This window comes from Fomitiporia mediterranea (assembly GCF_000271605.1).
Source record: "Fomitiporia mediterranea MF3/22 unplaced genomic scaffold FOMMEscaffold_3, whole genome shotgun sequence".
NCBI lineage: Eukaryota > Fungi > Basidiomycota > Agaricomycetes > Hymenochaetales > Hymenochaetaceae > Fomitiporia > Fomitiporia mediterranea.
The window spans coordinates 1,552,157-1,570,984 of NW_006760388.1; the positions used below are offsets into that span (position 1 = coordinate 1,552,157).

The 18,828-nt window shown below is 45.9% G+C and overlaps 9 protein-coding genes across 9 annotated transcripts; 7 read left to right on the plus strand and 2 right to left on the minus strand.

Annotated features, from left to right (window-relative positions):
* Nucleotides 1–1,171: 1,171 nt before the first annotated feature.
* Nucleotides 1,172–2,402, plus strand: FOMMEDRAFT_165989 (thioredoxin-like protein; the record flags this gene model as incomplete). The annotated part of the gene is made up of 8 exons (XM_007263695.1): nucleotides 1,172–1,196; nucleotides 1,247–1,323; nucleotides 1,376–1,526; nucleotides 1,583–1,654; nucleotides 1,714–1,880; nucleotides 1,951–2,117; nucleotides 2,187–2,202; nucleotides 2,271–2,402. The coding sequence occupies 8 exons, from the start codon at nucleotides 1,172–1,174 to the stop codon at nucleotides 2,304–2,306; spliced, it is 711 nt and encodes a 236-aa protein (XP_007263757.1). The 3' UTR covers nucleotides 2,307–2,402.
* Nucleotides 2,403–2,827: 425 nt separating this feature from the next.
* On the plus strand, nucleotides 2,828–3,147 carry FOMMEDRAFT_152941 (uncharacterized protein; the record flags this gene model as incomplete). The annotated part of the gene is made up of 2 exons (XM_007263696.1): nucleotides 2,828–2,900; nucleotides 2,951–3,147. The coding sequence occupies 2 exons, from the start codon at nucleotides 2,828–2,830 to the stop codon at nucleotides 3,145–3,147; spliced, it is 270 nt and encodes an 89-aa protein (XP_007263758.1).
* Nucleotides 3,148–3,492: 345 nt separating this feature from the next.
* FOMMEDRAFT_79644 (Aldo/keto reductase) lies at nucleotides 3,493–4,939 on the plus strand (the record flags this gene model as incomplete). Its single annotated transcript, XM_007263697.1, has 8 exons — nucleotides 3,493–3,618; nucleotides 3,674–3,759; nucleotides 3,821–3,982; nucleotides 4,038–4,094; nucleotides 4,162–4,381; nucleotides 4,445–4,494; nucleotides 4,559–4,715; nucleotides 4,775–4,939. The coding sequence occupies 8 exons, from the start codon at nucleotides 3,493–3,495 to the stop codon at nucleotides 4,937–4,939; spliced, it is 1,023 nt and encodes a 340-aa protein (XP_007263759.1).
* Nucleotides 4,940–5,293: 354 nt separating this feature from the next.
* On the minus strand, nucleotides 5,294–7,170 carry FOMMEDRAFT_17884 (uncharacterized protein). The gene is made up of 3 exons (XM_007263698.1): nucleotides 6,555–7,170; nucleotides 6,314–6,494; nucleotides 5,294–6,256 (listed from the first exon to the last, which is right to left on the minus strand). Exons 1-3 carry the CDS (start codon nucleotides 7,061–7,063, stop codon nucleotides 5,390–5,392), a joined length of 1,557 nt encoding a protein of 518 aa, XP_007263760.1. The 5' UTR covers nucleotides 7,064–7,170; the 3' UTR covers nucleotides 5,294–5,389.
* A 581-nt stretch (nucleotides 7,171–7,751) lies between these two features.
* FOMMEDRAFT_79369 (UNC-50-like protein) lies at nucleotides 7,752–8,946 on the plus strand (the record flags this gene model as incomplete). The annotated part of the gene is made up of 8 exons (XM_007263699.1): nucleotides 7,752–7,877; nucleotides 7,940–7,995; nucleotides 8,053–8,078; nucleotides 8,144–8,209; nucleotides 8,263–8,383; nucleotides 8,438–8,647; nucleotides 8,716–8,756; nucleotides 8,822–8,946. 8 exons carry the CDS (start codon nucleotides 7,752–7,754, stop codon nucleotides 8,944–8,946), a joined length of 771 nt encoding a protein of 256 aa, XP_007263761.1.
* A 220-nt stretch (nucleotides 8,947–9,166) lies between these two features.
* Nucleotides 9,167–12,006, plus strand: FOMMEDRAFT_17885 (serine/threonine protein phosphatase 2B). The gene is made up of 12 exons (XM_007263700.1): nucleotides 9,167–9,346; nucleotides 9,410–9,614; nucleotides 9,667–9,692; nucleotides 9,753–9,851; nucleotides 9,905–10,016; nucleotides 10,072–10,217; nucleotides 10,271–10,410; nucleotides 10,464–10,541; nucleotides 10,594–10,814; nucleotides 10,864–11,050; nucleotides 11,106–11,225; nucleotides 11,275–12,006. Exons 1-12 carry the CDS (start codon nucleotides 9,209–9,211, stop codon nucleotides 11,765–11,767), a joined length of 1,965 nt encoding a protein of 654 aa, XP_007263762.1. The 5' UTR covers nucleotides 9,167–9,208; the 3' UTR covers nucleotides 11,768–12,006.
* Nucleotides 12,007–13,549: 1,543 nt separating this feature from the next.
* FOMMEDRAFT_118786 (uncharacterized protein) lies at nucleotides 13,550–14,973 on the minus strand. The gene is made up of 4 exons (XM_007263701.1): nucleotides 14,864–14,973; nucleotides 14,401–14,805; nucleotides 14,182–14,350; nucleotides 13,550–14,124 (listed from the first exon to the last, which is right to left on the minus strand). The coding sequence occupies exons 1-4, from the start codon at nucleotides 14,921–14,923 to the stop codon at nucleotides 13,598–13,600; spliced, it is 1,161 nt and encodes a 386-aa protein (XP_007263763.1). The 5' UTR covers nucleotides 14,924–14,973; the 3' UTR covers nucleotides 13,550–13,597.
* A 370-nt stretch (nucleotides 14,974–15,343) lies between these two features.
* FOMMEDRAFT_165994 (uncharacterized protein) lies at nucleotides 15,344–16,743 on the plus strand (the record flags this gene model as incomplete). The annotated part of the gene is made up of 5 exons (XM_007263702.1): nucleotides 15,344–15,534; nucleotides 15,613–15,822; nucleotides 15,884–15,913; nucleotides 16,185–16,385; nucleotides 16,437–16,743. 5 exons carry the CDS (start codon nucleotides 15,344–15,346, stop codon nucleotides 16,663–16,665), a joined length of 861 nt encoding a protein of 286 aa, XP_007263764.1. The 3' UTR covers nucleotides 16,666–16,743.
* Nucleotides 16,744–17,037: 294 nt separating this feature from the next.
* FOMMEDRAFT_165995 (uncharacterized protein) lies at nucleotides 17,038–17,765 on the plus strand (the record flags this gene model as incomplete). Its single annotated transcript, XM_007263703.1, has 3 exons — nucleotides 17,038–17,234; nucleotides 17,293–17,523; nucleotides 17,584–17,765. The coding sequence occupies 2 exons, from the start codon at nucleotides 17,038–17,040 to the stop codon at nucleotides 17,519–17,521; spliced, it is 426 nt and encodes a 141-aa protein (XP_007263765.1). The 3' UTR covers nucleotides 17,522–17,523; nucleotides 17,584–17,765.
* Nucleotides 17,766–18,828: the final 1,063 nt, after the last annotated feature.

The following is an 18,828-nucleotide window of genomic DNA, read 5'->3' on the forward strand; positions in this document are numbered from 1 at the left end:
TTAACCTTAGAGAGATAAAGACCTTGTTCTCAGGTTTTGTTACCTTTTCCTAACTGACTTGGTACCTACTCCTTCCTGTCCCCTCTCTCTACTAATGGATTGATCACCCATTAGTAATAATTAGAGGTTAATAATACTGAGCTAGAGTTCTTACTAAGTAGGACAACAAAGGTAGCCTAGTTGATCTGGCCAATCTCTAGACTTGTGACTAATAGGGTTTTGTATATAAACTACTCAGTCCCAAGTCTTGAGTTAAGCTTTTCCAAACTTAGTTACTGTATTTTACAATTCCTAACAACATCTAAGCTCCTCAGACATGATGAACAATAAGTTTTAATAGTGGTTTTCATTACATTATGCATTTATTTTACAAAATAGAGGTGGCCTGTACAAAAAGTGGCTCTCTCCAGGTCATGATCTGTACTGTCACATGACCCAAAATTTCCTTTAATTAAGCATATTCTTGATCTCACACCTTAATGCTTAATGCTTAATGCCCTTTATACTTAATATACCTCTATTTTCCTGCCTACCAACTTGGTGGATCAAATTTTTCATGCTTATTGAGAGGAAATGCTAAACTACAAGTATGCTTATTGACAGGTTTCACTGTAGTAGGAGGGCTATATATGGTATTAGAGCACGTGACAAGCCTGTATTAGCAAGCAGTTCTCACCATTACTGTAGTCTTTGGGAAGACTAGTGAAACACTCTAAATCAAGATATATGTAGTTATATGTGAATTAATAGTGTATTGAGAATTGTTTGGAAGACATTTTGTATTTCTTTAAGTAAGTTTTACAGTGTACAAAGAAATCTCTGTAGTGGTGGAACATCACGTGTAATAGCACTATACATGGTAATCCTACTATATGAGGCAGGTGATAAAAAAACGACGCAAATCCCCTTGCTGTCATCATTTTCCGGAAACGCTGTAACCCCAACTTTGAAAAACTGGTCGGAGCATCTCGATTCTCGAAACGTTTTTCCCGTATTTAACTCCGCGTAATCTTCGTTATGTATCGCATGGTCTACGTCGGACGTGAGTGCGAACACTTCTCACAGATCAACCCTGTCGGTGTGGCGGGCCCGGCGGAAAAACACATGGCAATACTGGCTAAATAAATATGGTCACTGAATACCCATCTACACACTTACTTGCGCATTGACCATGTCCGACCCAAGCCCAGCTAACGGTGAGTGCAGTATTTGCTTAGCGACTATTTGGCTGACCAACATCACCCAGATGCTCCCAAGTCGGCGAGCAAGATTGTTTTACACCACTTGAACAACTCTCGTTCCCAGCGGATTCTATGGTTACTCGTGTGTAGTACAAGAAAACTTTATTATTTATTTCCTCACGCTTGGATCTTAGGAGGAGCTGGAAGTCCCGTACGAAATCAAGAAATACCAGCGCACGTCGGAGATGCTCGCCCCCAAAGAACTGAAGGATGTCCACGTGCTCGGGAAGGCTCCTGTTATAACCGATGGAGACCTTACAATCGCGGAGAGCGGTGCCATTGTCGGTGTGCTATGCTCTTGTCCTTTGGTTCATCGAAAACAGAGTCTAATGTAATCAAAGAATATCTCATAACAAGATATGGTGGCGAGAAATTTAAGCCGACAGAAGCGGGCTGGGTAGATAATTTGTACTGTATGTATCTCGTTGCATCCTTTTACGCGCGTTTAAGCGACTATTCATTTTCATTACAGTCACCCATTATGCCGAGGGTTCAATCATGCCACTCCTCGTAATCAAACTTGTCTTCACCATAATTCCTCAGCGTACACCATTTTTCATCCGCCCAGTGGCAAGTTTGATCTGTAACACTCTTCTTAAGAAGATGGTCGATCCTCAGCTGCTGCAAAACAGGACGTTTGTATGTTCTGCCTTATTATTCTCCGATACACAAGATAAGTCTCAAGTCTGGCACTAATGATTAATTGTAGATTGAAGAACATCTTGCGAAGTGTCCTTCAGGCTGGTTCGCTAGCGGGCCAAATCCAACTGCTGCGGACTTTATGATGATTTTCCCGCTGGAGGCAATGGATACGCGTATTCCAGACTCTGGAAACAGCACTGCCATTCACGACTACGTCAAAATGGTTCACGAAAGGTAGAGTTACGATTTTTTTTTTCGATTTCAATTAGAGTAATCTTACACATTTCTGTTCCTCGCATACAGGTTAGCTTATAAGCGCGTGAGTGCCTTTTTGCCATCATCTAGGACTGTAAGTGGACTAAGACTGACGTGCACTTTCATTTCAAGGCAGCTGAAAAGGGCGGAGAGTTTCAAATTCTCTAATTCACGTCTTGATACAAGGCCGAAGTTATAGGTTTATTATTCTGCATGCGAAACGAGTTTTAGCTGTATTCACTCTCGGTTTTGTGGTATTGTTCCAAATGTTATGATTTGTGGAATGACTGTTGCTGTGCTGGTTCTTTTTGATAATTTTGGAACGATTGTACTCATCTGGCCTAAAAAACCAGACTCATTGAAAGCTCCGAGGCCAAACGCGACAAACCAGATAGGGAGGGGAGAAGTAATTGTGCTGTACTGTTGGACCTATTGCACCAGTAATGTCTTGCAGTCCATTACAATTATGCTGGCAAAGAAGTCCACTTCCTACGTACGTCTAACAACTTACTTTGTGGGACTGGCTCAACCTTTCTTTTCCAACGTTAGTTGGAACCCAACGGCCAAGATAACAGACTTCACAATGGTTATATCTGCTGATGGCTCCGTCATCTCAAGCTGCCCCACACTGCCCCACACCTACCGACTTAAACGTACCAGACTGAAAAATATGACATAAAGGCATTACGATGACGAAAGAACACAAACGCACGGTGCACCTTGACTCCACAAGCGGTAGAAAGACAGGACTGCTGCCTCCACGTTAGCCTTCCATTGCCAGTCAAACCCGACTCGTGTTGATTGACGCCAAGCGGCGTTCTCCATGAATAGACACCGAATCGAGGACCTTGGTTGGTCATCAGTTATGCTGCCGAGCCGACAACTATTGCCTACCAAGCCGGACAATCTCGTCTGTTCAACTGTGCTGAACTTTGAAGCTGTTGACTCTGGCTTGAGTAATATTGAATTGTCCTTCCAGCTTTTCATATTCTGGCGCGGCATTTACTAGAAGTTGATGAGATGATGAGCGATGGTGAAGGCGTGAACTGAAAGAGAGAGGACTGACGAGTAACATTACTATTATGGCAAGTCAACTCCTGAATCTCCACTTGTCAGGCATGTGCAATGTGTCTTGGAAGTGGGCCTTGCCGCGTTGCATCAGTAGTTTCCAATCCCGTGTTTTGAGACATATGCTCACTTGACTTGAAAATTTTGCAACGCAAGGTGGTCTAGCTCGGATTGAAGGCATCTTGGAAATCTATAAATATGGGCAGTAATCCAGTCTTTCCCAACCCAATAGCAACACCCTCGTCAAGGCCTTAGGTGCTCTCGTACTTCGGTTAGTATACTTATCATGTCCTTTGCTGTAAAGCCTCGCAAGATCGGTGGCACCGAGGTGTTCCCCATCGGATATGGTGCTATGGGCATCAGTGCGTACTATACGAGGGCCAAACCGTTGACCGATGAGGAACGGTTTGCTGTATGTCTCGTCTCATCACGTTCAGACCTAGCAAAAGTTCACATTTGCTTGACAGGTCCTCGATACTGCATATGAATCAGGATGCAACCATTGGGACACTGCCGACGTCTATGGAGATAGCGAAGAGCTACTCGGGAATTGGTAATTTATTTCTGTTAAGCGCATGCTTTTCGCGCAACACTCAAATAACCTCAAATAACAGGTTCAAACGCACTAACAAGCGTTCTGAAATATTTCTCGCAAGCAAATGCGGAATCGTCCAAGGTATCGGCGTCGATGGTAGTCCAAAGCACGTGAAGGAAGCCATTGAATCTTCCCTAAAGAAACTTGGTGTCGATTATATCGATTTATACTACCTTCACCGGTACATATCTCCTATTAGTTTTATGGCGAAAGCAATCAACTGAGTGTCTTCACAGCCCTGACACTAAGACGCCAATAGAGCATACTATTGGTGCCCTCGCCGAGTTCGTGAAGTAAGTTGTCCACCTTCCCTCATTGACTCAAATGAAACCAGTCTCAATTCATATTTGTTGTTTATAGAAAAGGCAAAATACGCCATATTGGCCTTTCAGAGTGCTCTGCTTCGACCTTGCGGCGTGCACACGCAGTTCATCCCATAGCTGCGCTGCAAGTTGAATATTCACCCTTCACGCTGGATATCGAGTTTCCCGAAGTGAATCTTTTGAAGACTGCTCGTGAACTTGGTGTGACGATAGTCGCATACTCTCCTCTCGGTCGTGGACTGCTTACTGGTCAATACGTAAGTTAATCTTACGGATCATCGTGTGTATAAATTAAATGGCTTAACATTGATCAAATGTAGAAATCACCGGATGATTTCGAGGAGGATGATTTCAGGCGCACAATTCCTCGGTGAGCATGAAAATGCATGTTACTTTGGTTATTGCGGGCGCCAACCTACTACTGATTTTTCTAGCTACTCTAAGGAGAATTTCCCTAACATCCTCTCGCTCGTCTCATCCATCCAGAAGATTGGAGACAAGTATGGAGCATCAAGTGGACAAGTCGCTCTTGCTTGGCTCCTCGCGCAAGGTGAAGACGTTGTTGCCATTCCTGGAACCACTAGGATCAAGGTACAGTCTTGTTCATTACGGACGTCTTTCCCAGATGATAAAATGCGTCGACCATGTAGGCGTTGAAGGAGAACATTGATGCAGCCAACGTCAAGCTGTCCCCTGAGGATGTCGCTGAGGTGCGCCGCCTTGCAGAAAATGCAGAAGCAGGCAAGCACGGAGATCGCTATCCACCTGGCATGCGCGAGCAACTTTTTGCCGACACGCCCCCGCTTCAATCCTGAGTATTTGATATATGAAGTCCTGAGTGAATGACTGTCGGAGTAGCTGCAGATTGAATATGTTTCGAAGAAAAAACAACAATGTCATGATGATTGTCTTCTTGTTACACAAAAATTGGTGCACTGGTTATTAGTGACAAATAAACTTTCATTCTGTGTGCAATTGCGTTTAAGTATATTAAAATCCCAATCAATCCCCTGCCTCTTCGAGCGATTGAGATTGAGATTCTCAATACTTACAACAGATCTAGAACCTTCACATTTACAAAGGTACCCTCGGCCCTCTCTCGTGATTTCTCCCGAAAGCCATCTTTCGGATAAATACGATTTGTTTAACTTTTCTAGTCACTAATGCATAGGTGGAGTAAACGAAGAGTTGCCACAGTGGTATAAGGAAGTAATGTTAAAAAGTTAAAAAATAACTCCACAATCATAGAAAATCCCACAAAGCACTCATAACAGATCACTTACGACGAGCCTATAGTATCCGTCATCCTCTCCACTTGACTGCCCGAATCCCATTCCTGGGCCAAATCCAAGTCCCCTCTCTGTAGATCTGGACCACGGACCCATGTGATGACCACCACGTCCTAAACCCATTCCTCTTCCGTAGCCCATACCCATTCCTCTTCCCCAACCCATGCCTACTCCTCTTCCACAACCTGCACCCATCCCTCTACCAAAGGCCATTCCCATTCCTGTTCCGGAACCTGACGGGCCCATGCCTAATGGCCCGTGTCCTGCACCGAGACCACCCACGAATGCATGCCATCGCGCTGCCTTGTGCGCGAATCGTTCGTACTTGCGTTCAAGCCGACGCTCCCTCTTACGCTCCTTCCGCTCTGCACGATGTACTCGATGTGCGGCACGGCGAATTTTGCGAGCCGCGTGTCGCTCTGCTTTCGAGGCGTAGTAGGTTGATGAGTATCCTGGCTCGCGTTCGAACGAACGAGAGCGGGGAAGGGGTTGAGTGTTAGGTTGCGGTTGTCGTTGCGGATGGCGTCTATCATGCTCGAAGTCTGAATCACTGTCTGAATCTGAAGAGCTACATGAAGACAACGAGGTAGCAGACTTCGAGCGATGGAGACCGGGATTTCTTCCGCCTAGATGACCCATCAAGGGCCCAGGTAGGGGTGGCATTATAGGCATCGGGTGCACGGGCGTCATTTGCGGCATTGACAATGGCATGGTCCAACGCGAACGCGAGTTCGTGGATCCATCAGAGGGTAGGGAGTCAGGAGGTGGTAGAGACCTATCACCATTTAGTCTGCGTCCTCCTTTGGCAAGGACGACATCAAGCCCACGTCGATGGAAGAAATTCTGAAAATACCAATTGTTAACAGCAGGAAGGAAGGAAAATATCGGAATGTCGATTACCTCATTCCAGGTATCAACCAACGCTGCAGGACCACGATGGTTCCCTTGCTCAGCTTGTTTCCCTGGGGCACCGGAGAATGATCGAAACATGCTCCCCATAGTCTTGAAGAAATTACTCCTGTCTTCAGATGATGAACTTTCTGGAGACAGCCGAGCTGATGTCTGCAGATCGGAGAGGAACCTGTAGTAAAAGAGTAGTCAGTTACAAATTCACAGTCGACGGAAGTGAAATAAGACCGACTTTGTCCAATCGGATTCCCGAATGTCACGTTGGGAGAAAGGATGTGGCTGAACATCCGTCGGCGGGAGCATTGCGTAGAAGCCGTCTTCAAGTTTTTTGCTTCGAGAATGCATCACAAGGGGAGGGAAAGTAGCCTCTCGTGGGGCACGACCTGGGATGGCTGAGTTGGTGTTCAAATCTCGCGAGGAAGATGCGAGACGCGCGTTTCTGGGTTCGTCATCGTCCTTGTTTTCGTCGCCACCAGGACCATCACGAAACACGTTCGGATCCTTCACATCGCCAGTAGGTATTGGGTTGGCCTGAAGCTGAGCCCCTGGCACATGGTCTTCATAGGCTGGAGGTTGTTCGTCAATATTCAAGCTATTGTCAAGATGACTTGATAAGTCGTTGATATCTCCTTGAATAGGCGCTGAAGCAGGCCGTGGAACGGGCATTGATGCATAATAGACCTGCGTCGTAGTGTTGAAGCCATCTAGAGACTTTTCGTCAGGTTGCGGTAAGATGATCATGATGGACGAGAGCTTCAGGAGGAGTGCGGAGGATAGAAATCGACGTTGACGTTCTTATATAGCTATCGATTTGTCTCAACACGCTTCAATAACTGCGGTGCTGCGCTGTGCTGCGCGATCATTGCTTCCAGGTCCGCTTGACTCGGTTAGACTCTCAAATCACGCAGAATCATCCGATGAATTACAGTCAGGTGATGTACACGTTTCTTGCACACTGAGCTCAGTAAAATAAAATATACTCACAGCGAAAGAAATGCCATTGTGCTGAAATGTCGTAAAATGCACCATTAGCATCACAGATATATAATACTTGCCAAGTTATACAGCCTTACAGAGTTCAGGGATGTTATATGGTGCGCTATCTGTAGAGACAGCCAGGTTCCTTCACCTTTGAAATTCGTCGGTATTTACGGCTGCCGTTTCACCGTCCATCGGTGGAACGCCAGCTCGCTCACTAGGATAAAAAGGTACCTTTTGCCTTTGAAAGAACTTTGAAACTTAAGAAGCTTTAAACGATGCTTAGTCAGACAAATCCGCCCACGGTCACAAGGCCTCGGAAACGCGGCACAGTCGCGACAAAGTCAAGTCTCGTCTCGACGTGTTCTTAGATCTTAAACCAAACACCCAAGAGACATTCAAGCTGTCTTCGACGCGCACCTTGTTCAAGCGTCCTGGGACACATGCTGCCATGGCTATCCTCCCCACAAGTGCTCCGAGTACACCAAACAACACTACGACCTTTGCGCAGCCTCCGAAACCGGTGACAGCGAGATTGCCGCTCATCTTCAGGCGGTTGCATCGTTTCCAGCAAATGGTCAGTTGCTGCCCGAATCTGTGGTACTGTATTGTACTATTTTGCTAAGCTTTCGGGTGCAGGACTTTGAGCTGGCAGCATGGCAACTCACATACCTGTGCCTTGCACCAAAGAGAGTGTAAGTAAAAGGATACTCTTGTTAGCAATGTTTTCGGTGCTCACTATGTTCATGCAGGTATCGGAACGTATACTTTCATAAACGTGTGTTTCTTCTTGTCCTGGAGGGCAAGGCAAGATCTTGATTGACCTCCGCCGCCATTCTGTAGAAACCAAAAATACTTGGGCAAGAGACGACCCTGCAATATTGGTGCTGATTGGAGCCTGCTTGATAGGTGCGTATACTACCGTACACGTTTTATGACGATATTCACTCGCAGATCTATAGTGTCTGCCATAGCATGGTCAATAGTATGGTATTACTCACCATTGGAGGCCATCCGATTAGCCTTCTATATGATATTTAGAGATTTTCTCTTTTTCGGTGTTGTAATTGCTACCATCATTTGGTGAGTTCCTACGCCTTTCAGTCGGCTGCGATGGAAATTGAGAGGCTTTCACAGGCTCATCTCCAATGTTTTCCTATTCTCGCCTCCTTCACATGCCAACCCAGAGGACTCTGCCGTCGAGTGGGCGTATGCCTTCGACGTGCACACGAACGCATTCTTCCCTTTCTACTTAACATTATACCTTGCTCAGCTATTTCTCGTGCCTATTGTTCTTAAAGATAATTGGGTATGCCTGTGGGTGGGCAATACCCTGTATTTAGCAGGGTACGTCTGTTAGGTCATCTTATTGTTGTCTTGTTTGATTGACATGAACTTTGAAATTCCCGCTATAGCTTCGCTCAGTACATGTATGGCGTGTACCTTGGACTCAATGGTGAGCGAATGTGATATGTCATATAGTGTCATTTAGTGCGATCTAACGACGCCTTATGCTTCTAGCTCTTCCATTTCTTGTGCGAACAGAGCTGCTATTATCACCCTTGCTACCGCTTTTTGTGGGGTATATTGTGTCGCTTTTGGGGTTCAACGTTGCAAAACATGTACTAGCAATATACTTTGGCTAATATTTCGAATAAATGTCCATTTTTTTTGCGACTATGAATAGAGAGACTGTAGACAAGGACATCATGATTGCCTGACGCGTGACGACGGGTAGCTAATCGGGTAATTTAAACCCCGCTACTAGACGCTTGGCCCAAACCTCCGCAAACGGCAAACCCTCCACTCCTTGCCTTTAACCGTCTCTCTCCTTCTCAGTTCTCCATCGTGTACGACGACTCCACCGCCAGCAGTAGCAACGACCGCAACGACGAGAGACGAGTAGCTATGACGGGCGGAAAGGCTCAGCTGCAGCGTGCCATCATCCAGATTACTGAAAAGGCTCCCCCGCCAGACATCGATTTCACCCAGCACCAACTTGAAGATGGCACAAATGTCAGCACGCAGGAGCGCGTAATTAAGGATGTGCGTGGAGCTTATCTTTATTCTTTTCGAGCAGGCCACGAGAGGCTCACGATGATCACGTAGGTGCAAGCGCCTGCGATGTTTATTCCAACGAACGCGCAATTCTTCTCGCGCGAGGACCCAACAAAGCCTGACGTCGCGTTCTTAAAGAACCACTTCTACCGTGAAGGTCGCGTAACTGAAGAACAAGCACTCTATATCCTTGAGAAGGGAACGGAACTTCTCCGCGCCGAGCCTAATCTGCTGGAAGTTGATGCTCCTATAACTGGTCCGCTGTCCGTTATCTTCCACAGCGACAATGCACTGACGTATTTTTTTAGTGTGCGGGGATATACACGGGCAATATGTATGCAACCATACAGACTTTATGAGTAAAGACGAACATTGACATGCACTTGATGCGCAGTATGATCTTATGAAACTCTTTGAGGTGGGAGGGAATCCAGCAGACACGCGATACCTCTTCCTAGGTGACTACGTAGATCGGGGGTATTTCAGCATCGAAGTGAGTATTCAAGTCCGTTACCGTCGTTATCTCGCTTAAGTACGGCAATGCAGTGCGTTTTGTACCTGTGGTCACTGAAAATCTGGTATCCTGACACCCTCTTCCTCCTCCGTGGGAATCATGAGTGTCGTCATTTGACGGATTATTTTACTTTCAAACTTGAATGTAAGGATATATTCCCATTGCGAACATTCTGTTTCCCATTCTAAAAGTTTTGAAGGTAAACATAAATATTCCGAGCGCATTTATGATGCATGCATGGAATCATTCTGCGCACTTCCACTTGCCGCCATCATGAACAAGCAGTTCTTGTGTATTCACGGAGGTTTATCCCCGGAGCTAAACACACTTGAAGATCTTCGCAGGGTACGCTTCCTGTAGATTTTTGCCACATGCCTCTGACTTTATGTGGCTTTCAGATCGACCGGTTCCGTGAACCACCTACCACGGGTTTGATGTGTGACATCCTGTGGTCAGATCCAGCAGAGGACTTTGGGCAAGAAAAGACGGCGGAAAGCTTTGTGCATAACCATGTGCGCGGGTGCTCATTTTTCTTCACGTACGTCACCTTCCTCGTATATGTTACCCTCCAACCGACGAGGTTGTATATAGCTATCAAGCCGCTTGTCAATTCCTGGAACGAAATAACCTTCTATCTATTATACGAGCTCACGAAGCTCAAGACGCTGGGTGTGTACGCTAAGTTTTAGTTCCGGTCTAGTTAAGCTGATGTTTATCCTAGATATCGTATGTATCGTAAAACGAAAACAACAGGGTTTCCTTCTGTTATGACCATATTTTCCGCGCCGAATTATCTGGACGTGTATAATAACAAAGCAGCTGTCTTGAAGTATGAAAGCAACGTTATGAATATCCGCCAATTCAACTGTACACCACATCCATACTGGTTACCGAACTTTATGGATGTATTCACCTGGAGTTTACCCTTCGTTGGAGAGAAGAGTAAGCGGTTCGCATGAGTCGATTCTAGTATGAGCTAATATTTTCATAGTTACGGAAATGCTGGTTGCGGTTTTGAACACATGTAGTAAAGAGGAATTGGATGAGAGCTCAGAGGAAGAAGAAGTTCTTACTACTCCAGCCTCACCGACAACTGATGCAGCCGCTGAACGTCGGAAGATCATCAAGAACAAAATTCTGGCCGTTGGACGAATTTCACGAGTTTTCTCGTTATTACGGTTCGTATTCTGTTTCCTGTTGCAGATACTTTATGCTGAGTCCGATTGTTAACAGTGAGGAATCTGAGCGGGTGTCAGAGCTGAAGAGTGTTTCCGGTTCAGGAAAGTTGCCTTACGGAACATTGGCTCTCGGCGTGGAGGGCATCAAAGATGCTATCAGCAGTTTCGAGGATGCGTAAGTGATTCGGCAGTGTTGTCGAGGTCTCGCATTAATGTCTTTACAGACGGAAATCGGATATTGAAAACGAGCGTCTTCCGCCCGATCTTATCGATCCAGACGACGTTGCTCCACATTTGTCTAGCCCTGCAACGCCCAACGAAGAAGGGAAGACAGCACCGTCCCCAAACGGGATCAAAACAGCTATCGAGGCGGCAATCGCCAACGGATCGACTTCGCCCAAGGCGTCGTCTGCGGCGGAAGCAGCAATACAGTCACAACCGATGTCACCAGGGACGCCAACATCTGGAAGCGCGATTTCTTCGCCGTTCCGACGTGGGCACGCGCGTCAGGCGAGTCTAGGTACGACAATGACGAGTCCAAGCACGCGAAGGCGAAGTATCGAGAGCACGATCTCGTTGATCAAGGAAGCTGTCGATGGAAAGCAGGACCCGAACGAGTTGACGGAGCTTGCGGATCAACTATCGAGTCCTACCAGAGAGAAACGCGATCTTCCGGGAGAAGGAGGCGGTTCGTCGATCAGACCGGTAGGAGCATGAGACGGAATAAGAACCTTTCCTCATGATCCAGAGATTGTGTACATGTGGTATACACGGCCTGGATGGTGTGCGGGAAAGGGTGGACGATGTGTATTTTAGCTATTGACCGATCATGATATCCTGTGGCATTGGGATACATTTATTTTCTCGTCTTCCACAGTCTGGCTGTTTGTCATCATTTTCCCATTCTTCCTGTTTCATCTTCGTTTAAGGATCAATAATAAAAACTGTGTCGATATCGTATTTATTGTGATTAAGTGCGGATACGTGAAATCAGAAAGACACGACATGTACAGTACTTATAAGAGACCACTGCTAACACCATTCTTTTCAATCGTACATTTTGTGACGCATGTTAAGAGGTGTCATTGCTTAAGAACATCCATGTTTTGCATATTCAATTGCAAAGAGAATAACACGGCGAATAAAAGACAATTAAGCTGTAAAGTTCGCAATTGCCTACCAGAAGATGCAGATTTTAAAAGGTCCTAGCAGATAACATTAGCACAATTGATGTAAAACAAACGTGCATAAAGAAGATACGAGGCCTCAGGCAAAATGAAAGATGTCCTTCATGAAAGTTCGGACATATGCTTGTATATTTTGAAAGCATCATTGGGCATGGACGAACGAAGTAGATACTCACTTTTCATTGTTGTCTTTCCTCATTTACTTTTACGCTACCTAAGAATGTCAACATATTTTGAGTAAAATCGTTGTTAAAAAATAAAGAAAAGGAGTAAAGCGAAGTAGCCTTCGGCGGGTGGTGTGTGTTAGCATTGGAGCTCACATATTTTGTCGCCCACTAACGGAATCGTCTCGAGGTCCTCTGGGTTTAAACAGGAACAGATACTCACTAAAGGTCAAACGAGATAGGAATTCATAAGCCTACGTTACAAGTGCGTTAGTATTTGAGGGGATCATAGAAGAAGTAGAGATAGAAGGAAGGGATGGGTCAGTTGGTGATGCATGTTTGAGCATGGCTCATTCGTCAGGTGAACGTCACCGGCTCGAGATATGGATGGATATCATCAGGAAAGTAGCATGTAGGATATAATGCATACCTTTGACAGCCAGGCTGGCGTGAGCACTGGGAAGCCAAACTCTGGTGGTTTCATAACAGGAGGAAAAAGATCTGGTCGCGTTCGGATGCACGTAACAAAGAAAATGGCATCACGTGCCCATTCCTTACATGTGCAAAAAATTCTGACGATTTTCTTGTTGAAGCTGAACGACCACCGTTGCTTGCAGAAAGATAGATGGTGAGCTTCTCCTTACGATTTGTATTTTATGATGAACACCTATTCAGTTCTGCTTCCGAAAGTGAGCGCAAGTTCCTTGTGGATAGCTTATTACCAAAACTCTCAATTCTGATTTCCCCCATTTTCTCCGGCGTCTTCCGTTTGGCCCTTTTCTAACATCTTCCTCTTCTCGTGTTTTAGATTTCTGACTGTCACCCTGCACTACGAAGTTGTAGCTTGTGTAGGTGAGTCGTTGATTTCATGTTCTTCTGCTTCAAGACGAAACCAAGTTCATCCATTCTTTGACTGTCTTGATCGTTGCGTCATCTCGCTTATCTCCGCCCATGCTTCGGTATGAGTTGTTGTACGAATGCTCGTTTTGAGTGTCTGTGCCGGAGTGGTAGGATGCTCGCTGATCGAGGACATGAAAATACTGGCTTCTCTGATTTTTATTTTGACTTTCATCAGCTCGCATCTGAATCATCGCTAACTTTTTCTGTCTTTAGTGTTTCTTGGCTAACTGAGTAATACTTTTTGTACACCCATTTTACATGAATATACATGATATTTTTGTCCACGACCCGTGATATTATGTCCACGCAATGCTCATGACTTTCCTCTCAACACCAGCTTGTCTATCCAACACAGTCGTGGTTTTACCGCCTGCCTTAGTTATTGCGCGCTCAAACTCCATCACGCTGCCACCAACTCCAAAGTACAACACCTTTGCCGCAATTAAACAGAGTCTTGCACTTCCTTCAATAACAAGATCACTAGTTTGCGTTGTGGTATTGTCAACATCGCGTACATCCTTTGCTTCACCCTGCGTACACCGCTTCAGAAGTGCGATTAGAGAAGGCAGACTTGATGTTTCATAAATCGTCTCCGACGTGAGCGTAATGTCAAGTGGAAACGCGCCTCGGATGTCACTGTCGCTGAGAGACTGCCATGAGCCCGCGATAAAGCAGATTGCGATTCCCTGCTCCTGCAAGGAAGTATGGAAGGCAGATATCAACTGAGGCGTGATGTGCATGTCTCCTGGTGTGTCGGGGCTGAAAACCACTTCATCTTCAGGTGGGTGTTGTAAACGGTATTCTTCAGCTAGTGGGGAGGCATCTGTCGAGGATAAGGTAGATTAGCATTATGATGAGAAACGAATGACATGCCACGAACACCATTGTAAGAGGACATTTGGAAACGTGACGAGTCGTAAAACTAGGTCATTGAAATCTTGCAGAACGATTTCCGTCGAAAGCTTATCCGCATCTGAACTAGCCCTCTGAGGATTTGAGAAGAGTGTATGCAGCAGGTAGAGATTTGGAACCGCCGTCCCGCAGCCAAGCTAACCAGCAAATAAGACATAAGCCAAATATATATAGGTACAATTCTTACCTCGATAATCCTCTTACCTCTCACCCAATCCTCGCGTGGATCGCTCACATTCGCAAGATAATCAACGAGATCGAGGCTGCATTCCCAGGTCTTCAATCCGCCTTCGTATACGCCAGGTATAAGATCCGATGGATTGTTAATATAATCTAGTGTTTCCGGGCGTTCTGCCGAAGTTGCTCCCTTTGGTACGCTTGTAGCAGAAGAGACATCAACGGAAGACGCTTCAGACTCAGAGATGAGCTGGTAACGGGCATCGTAGAGGTCGCGCCGGAGAAGCGTCACGGTTTCTGCCTTCGCCTCTATTTTTTCTTTTCGATACTTGTCGTCAGGTTTGGGATTTGTATTGCTCCGAGATAACGGTATAACCAGTGGAGAGTAGGAGAGTGCAGGAGGTAGAGCTCGCGACTGCCTTGCGTTTTTGAATTAACATGAGACAAGTTTATATAAAATTCTCGACACTTACAAGATCATCCAGAGATAGCTCATAAGCTGATCCATGCTCGCAACCACTTATCCCCTTCATGCTCTGTAGCGAGAGCGTTTCATTCGTGCCTAGAGTGGATTCTGCATTGGCTTCTTGCACGTGTCCGATAGAACTACAGACAGCTTGCCCATGTGTTATCTGTAATCCGCCATCTTCAAGCCCTGCCTCGGAGAAATTGAACTTGAACATTGACCAGATCGAGTTGAAGCACATGCATGTACTCGAGCGAAATTTGAGAAGATCGACACCGAACTTGCTTATATAACGAGATAAGATAAGATTGTGAAACATTTCATCTCACCACGACTTTTGGTGTCAAAATTCTGAGTCGGTTTTTGATGCGATTCATAATGACTCCCCACACTTCCTTGGCGATGACAAGTGAAACTCTCAAAGGGATGCGTTCAACGTATATATAGATGCAACTATGCACTTTGTTGACGCAAACGGTCCATCAAAATGTCTTCGGGAACTCAACCGTTCGTCCCCCATCCCTTCCGCGACTGGCCAAAAGGCGCAGAAGTCAAGACTTTCAAGGGCAGCTGCCACTGCGGAGGAGTGACACTCGAATATGATCATCCAGCTCTGGAAGAGCGTCCTCCGGTCTCGTGCAACTGTAAAATGTGCACCCGCTACGCTTGCCTGTACATGTTCGTGCATCTATTCATGTTTTCTCTTTCCATTCTTAAAAGCCATTTTGAGTTTATCTCACACTTTTTGGTGGATAGCTACGGACCAGAAAGTGCGCTGCATCTGACCAGAGGGGAACCATCCACCTTCCTAAGCAGAGGAAAGGACGTCAACTTCTATTTCTGCCATTCATGTGGTTGCATGCTTTGCTGGACTGGATGGGGACGTTCTGGTGCCAATGTTCGAATGTTCGACGGCGTAAAGGTTGACAAACTCGTCCTCGAGTATCATGACGGAGCACATCTCGTGTAACGTGAGAGCATCCAGCGTTGTAATTCTGACTCGTTCGCTAACGAAACGCTAGGTCAGATACGGGTTTGGAGGTTCACATCTTTACATGTCAGCTGAATGCAGATCCAATTTAATAATGCTGGTTATTTTGCGGGACCGCTTCGAGTCAGATGTTTAGACAATATAAATGCTCTTCCAGAGTAGTAAGCATCTGAATCAGGTACCACTTCTCGGTTGTCTTGCCATTTATTCCGGTGAATGACGGCCTCGCCTGCAAGTATGACTCGTGCAGAGCCTTGACAGGCGCAGCTGCCGCGCATGCTTAACTTAGACGACTTACGAGTTTCAGGCTATAAAGAGGGGGCTCATGTTGCATTAGATCCCTAATCGAAACCGCACCCATGTCGTCCACTACGCAAACCACAGAACCAACAAAGGATGGTGACGCTCCAACCCAATTATTCAAGGGCACCTGCCACTGTCGCAAGTTCGCATTCGAGTACAAACACGCGCCGCTTGACGTGAAGAAGGCTGCGCGCTGCAATTGCTCGTGGTGCGCCAGAACTGGTGGCATTTATATGTCTGTCTTGCGTTCATAATTGATTGAGACGAAACATTGACCTCGTTTCAGAATGGGCCCCGAAAACATGCTGACTCTCGACCCGAAATTTGGAGGCTGGGACGACTTCACCAAATTCGAAAACAAGACGAAGACGGTTAAGCATTACTTCTGCCCCGTCTGCGGCAATCTCATGTTCTGGACGGGAATGGACCTTCTTGGTGTCAACGTGCGCATGCTTGATGGAGTAGATGCGGACAACCTCGAAGTGGAGATATTTGACGGGAAAAACCTCCTGTGAAAGAGATTCTTCGTGAATATTACAGTCAAGGAAAGATAGTTACAAACGGAGTCTGCGAACAATACATGACTTGGATTGAATAACGTAGCAAACTTCATTGTCTTGTCACTTAGTGGGAGGTTTTCGCCGTATGCAACAACGAGCGCAAATTGCCAACTCTCAGTACCAGTATATACATTTCATCTCAGATCTGATATGTCATTCGATGCTTCATGCTTGACAGTAGCCTGACAGCTCTGGCTGTCAAAGTACACATGACTCCTGCTTTGAAATGTACCGTCGCCCCTGAGTCATTTAGAAAGCATGGCATTTAAGCAGCTAAACAGGTCTTGGTGAAATGAGACGTCAATTCCTCACCTCACTTGCAATCACATGTCCTCCGACTCAGGAACCGCTGCGCCTGAAGCACCATCGGTGGGACAATATCCTGAAGGAGCCGAGATCGAAACATTCAAGGGCAGCTGCAACTGCGGCAAATTTACGTTTGAATTTCAACATCCTTCGCTGCATGTAAAGAAACCCATATCGTGCAACTGCACATTCTGCACCAAGACCGGAGGCGTTAATGTGTTCGTCACTTATGTTATACTATCGTAAATCTATGCTCATTCAGTAGCTGTGTTTCAGTGTCGCTCTCGAGAGTTACTTTTGCCTCAACGGAGGCCCAAAGAGCTGGGATGATATAGGGAAATTCGTAAAGAAGAACAAGGCTTTCACACAGCATTTTTGCCCACAATGCGGGTGTTGGATGTTCTGGACGGGGATGGGTCTCGTTGGAGTCAACATTCGTATGTTTGATGGCATTGAAGTAGACAAGTTGAGCATAGACCATTTTGACGGGAGAAATAAGCTATAAACGTACGTGAATATCGTTCATCGTCTCATGTGATTCGAGGTTTTTAATCAGGTTTCGGAAAGAGTGCCACAGCATATTTGTTGTCTAATACTTCTCGACACAACAATAATTCATTCCTTGACTATCTACCCCTACTCTTACAAACAAAAGTTGACATTTATTCGCGTAAAACCAAATTTGACCTTTCCATCGTACAAGTACGTGAATCTCGAGCGTCTATGTACAGGGATTATATGTATGTGCGTCAATAGTTATCAACTGCAACGGGCAGCACCACTCAATGTTTACCGAATATTAATAACGGCTTATTGCAGCAGCGTGTAAAACAACTCTACATAACAACGGTAAATCGTCGAGGTCAGTCCAAAGTAGAAAATGTGCATACATGCGCAAAATCCTTAGGTCCTGTCAGTAGGTTTTCCAAACAGAGGATCATTCACGCCATAGTCAGTCGACATTTGCCTGAAGTAGCTCCGGCGTTGACCAGCAGTAGAGGCTCGATATCTACCCTCCGGTCCGGCAAGATCATCGGGCTCTTCGCTGAAATCTGGTATGGAAAACCCGGAGCCTCCAGTTGCAGGCGGGCCGGTCACATAAGAGCCGAAATAGTCCGTCTTTTCATCTTTGTCGGTCCCTTTATAGCCATTCGTTCCGTATGAACCGTCTTGATTAGCATTGGGAGCGCCACCATCAGGCGATTCAGAGCGGCCATTAGGGAAAATGTATTGCACTTTCCTCCAGAAGAACCAGAGCCCTTCCAACTTGTATGCTCGACCAGCAAGATGGAGGAGAGTCTATATCAATATGCCAGGCATTGCTTAGAACTGCTTCATATGGGGACAAACTGGATGTATACGCACGAGTTCGACGAGTTGCTCAATGAGCAATGCAAGGGCATAAGGCGGCAAGCTAATCAGTCAGTATACACTCTGTGAGCAAGACTAGTTAATTTCACAATCAGTATTGGAAGTACGTACACCCATGAGTGAGATGCGAGCCACCAGATGCGACTTCCTTGCATTTGGAAGTTCTCGTTAAGGACCGCACTAGATGCATGTACATCCATCGTTGTGAAGATTATGACGAGGAGCCCCATGAAAAGCCTGCTGAGTGTTTGTCCCCATTCGTATCTGTCTAATTATCACAAGCATAGCATAACCATATAAATAACCGTTCATGAGTCTGATATGAGTCCATCATACCTCGCGGCCACCTATTGAACAGACACATCAAGGCTAGAGAGACGAGTACCAGACCTCCTGCAACGTAGAACCACAGCGCAGGTCGCGCGTTCGTTGTTATCACTT

Bases quoted from the DNA above. Each gene is read 5' to 3' on its own strand.
- FOMMEDRAFT_17885 (XM_007263700.1), top strand. From the start codon at position 9,209: ATGACGGGCGGAAAGGCTCAGCTGCAGCGTGCCATCATCCAGATTACT. The intron at 10,218-10,270 runs GTACGCTTCCTG...TGTGGCTTTCAG, and splicing joins CACTTGAAGATCTTCGCAGG to ATCGACCGGTTCCGTGAACC. The intron at 11,051-11,105 runs GTTCGTATTCTG...GATTGTTAACAG, and splicing joins CGAGTTTTCTCGTTATTACG to TGAGGAATCTGAGCGGGTGT.
- FOMMEDRAFT_118786 (XM_007263701.1), bottom strand. From the start codon at position 14,923: ATGAAGGGGATAAGTGGTTGCGAGCATGGATCAGCTTATGAGCTATCT. The intron at 14,806-14,863 runs GTAAGTGTCGAG...AACGCAAGGCAG, and splicing joins AGCTATCTCTGGATGATCTT to TCGCGAGCTCTACCTCCTGC. The intron at 14,125-14,181 runs GTTCGTGGCATG...TATCCTCGACAG, and splicing joins AAATGTCCTCTTACAATGGT to ATGCCTCCCCACTAGCTGAA.
- FOMMEDRAFT_17884 (XM_007263698.1), bottom strand. From the start codon at position 7,063: ATGATCATCTTACCGCAACCTGACGAAAAGTCTCTAGATGGCTTCAAC. The intron at 6,495-6,554 runs GTCGGTCTTATT...CTTTTACTACAG, and splicing joins CGGGAATCCGATTGGACAAA to GTTCCTCTCCGATCTGCAGA. The intron at 6,257-6,313 runs GTAATCGACATT...TGGTATTTTCAG, and splicing joins TGGTTGATACCTGGAATGAG to AATTTCTTCCATCGACGTGG.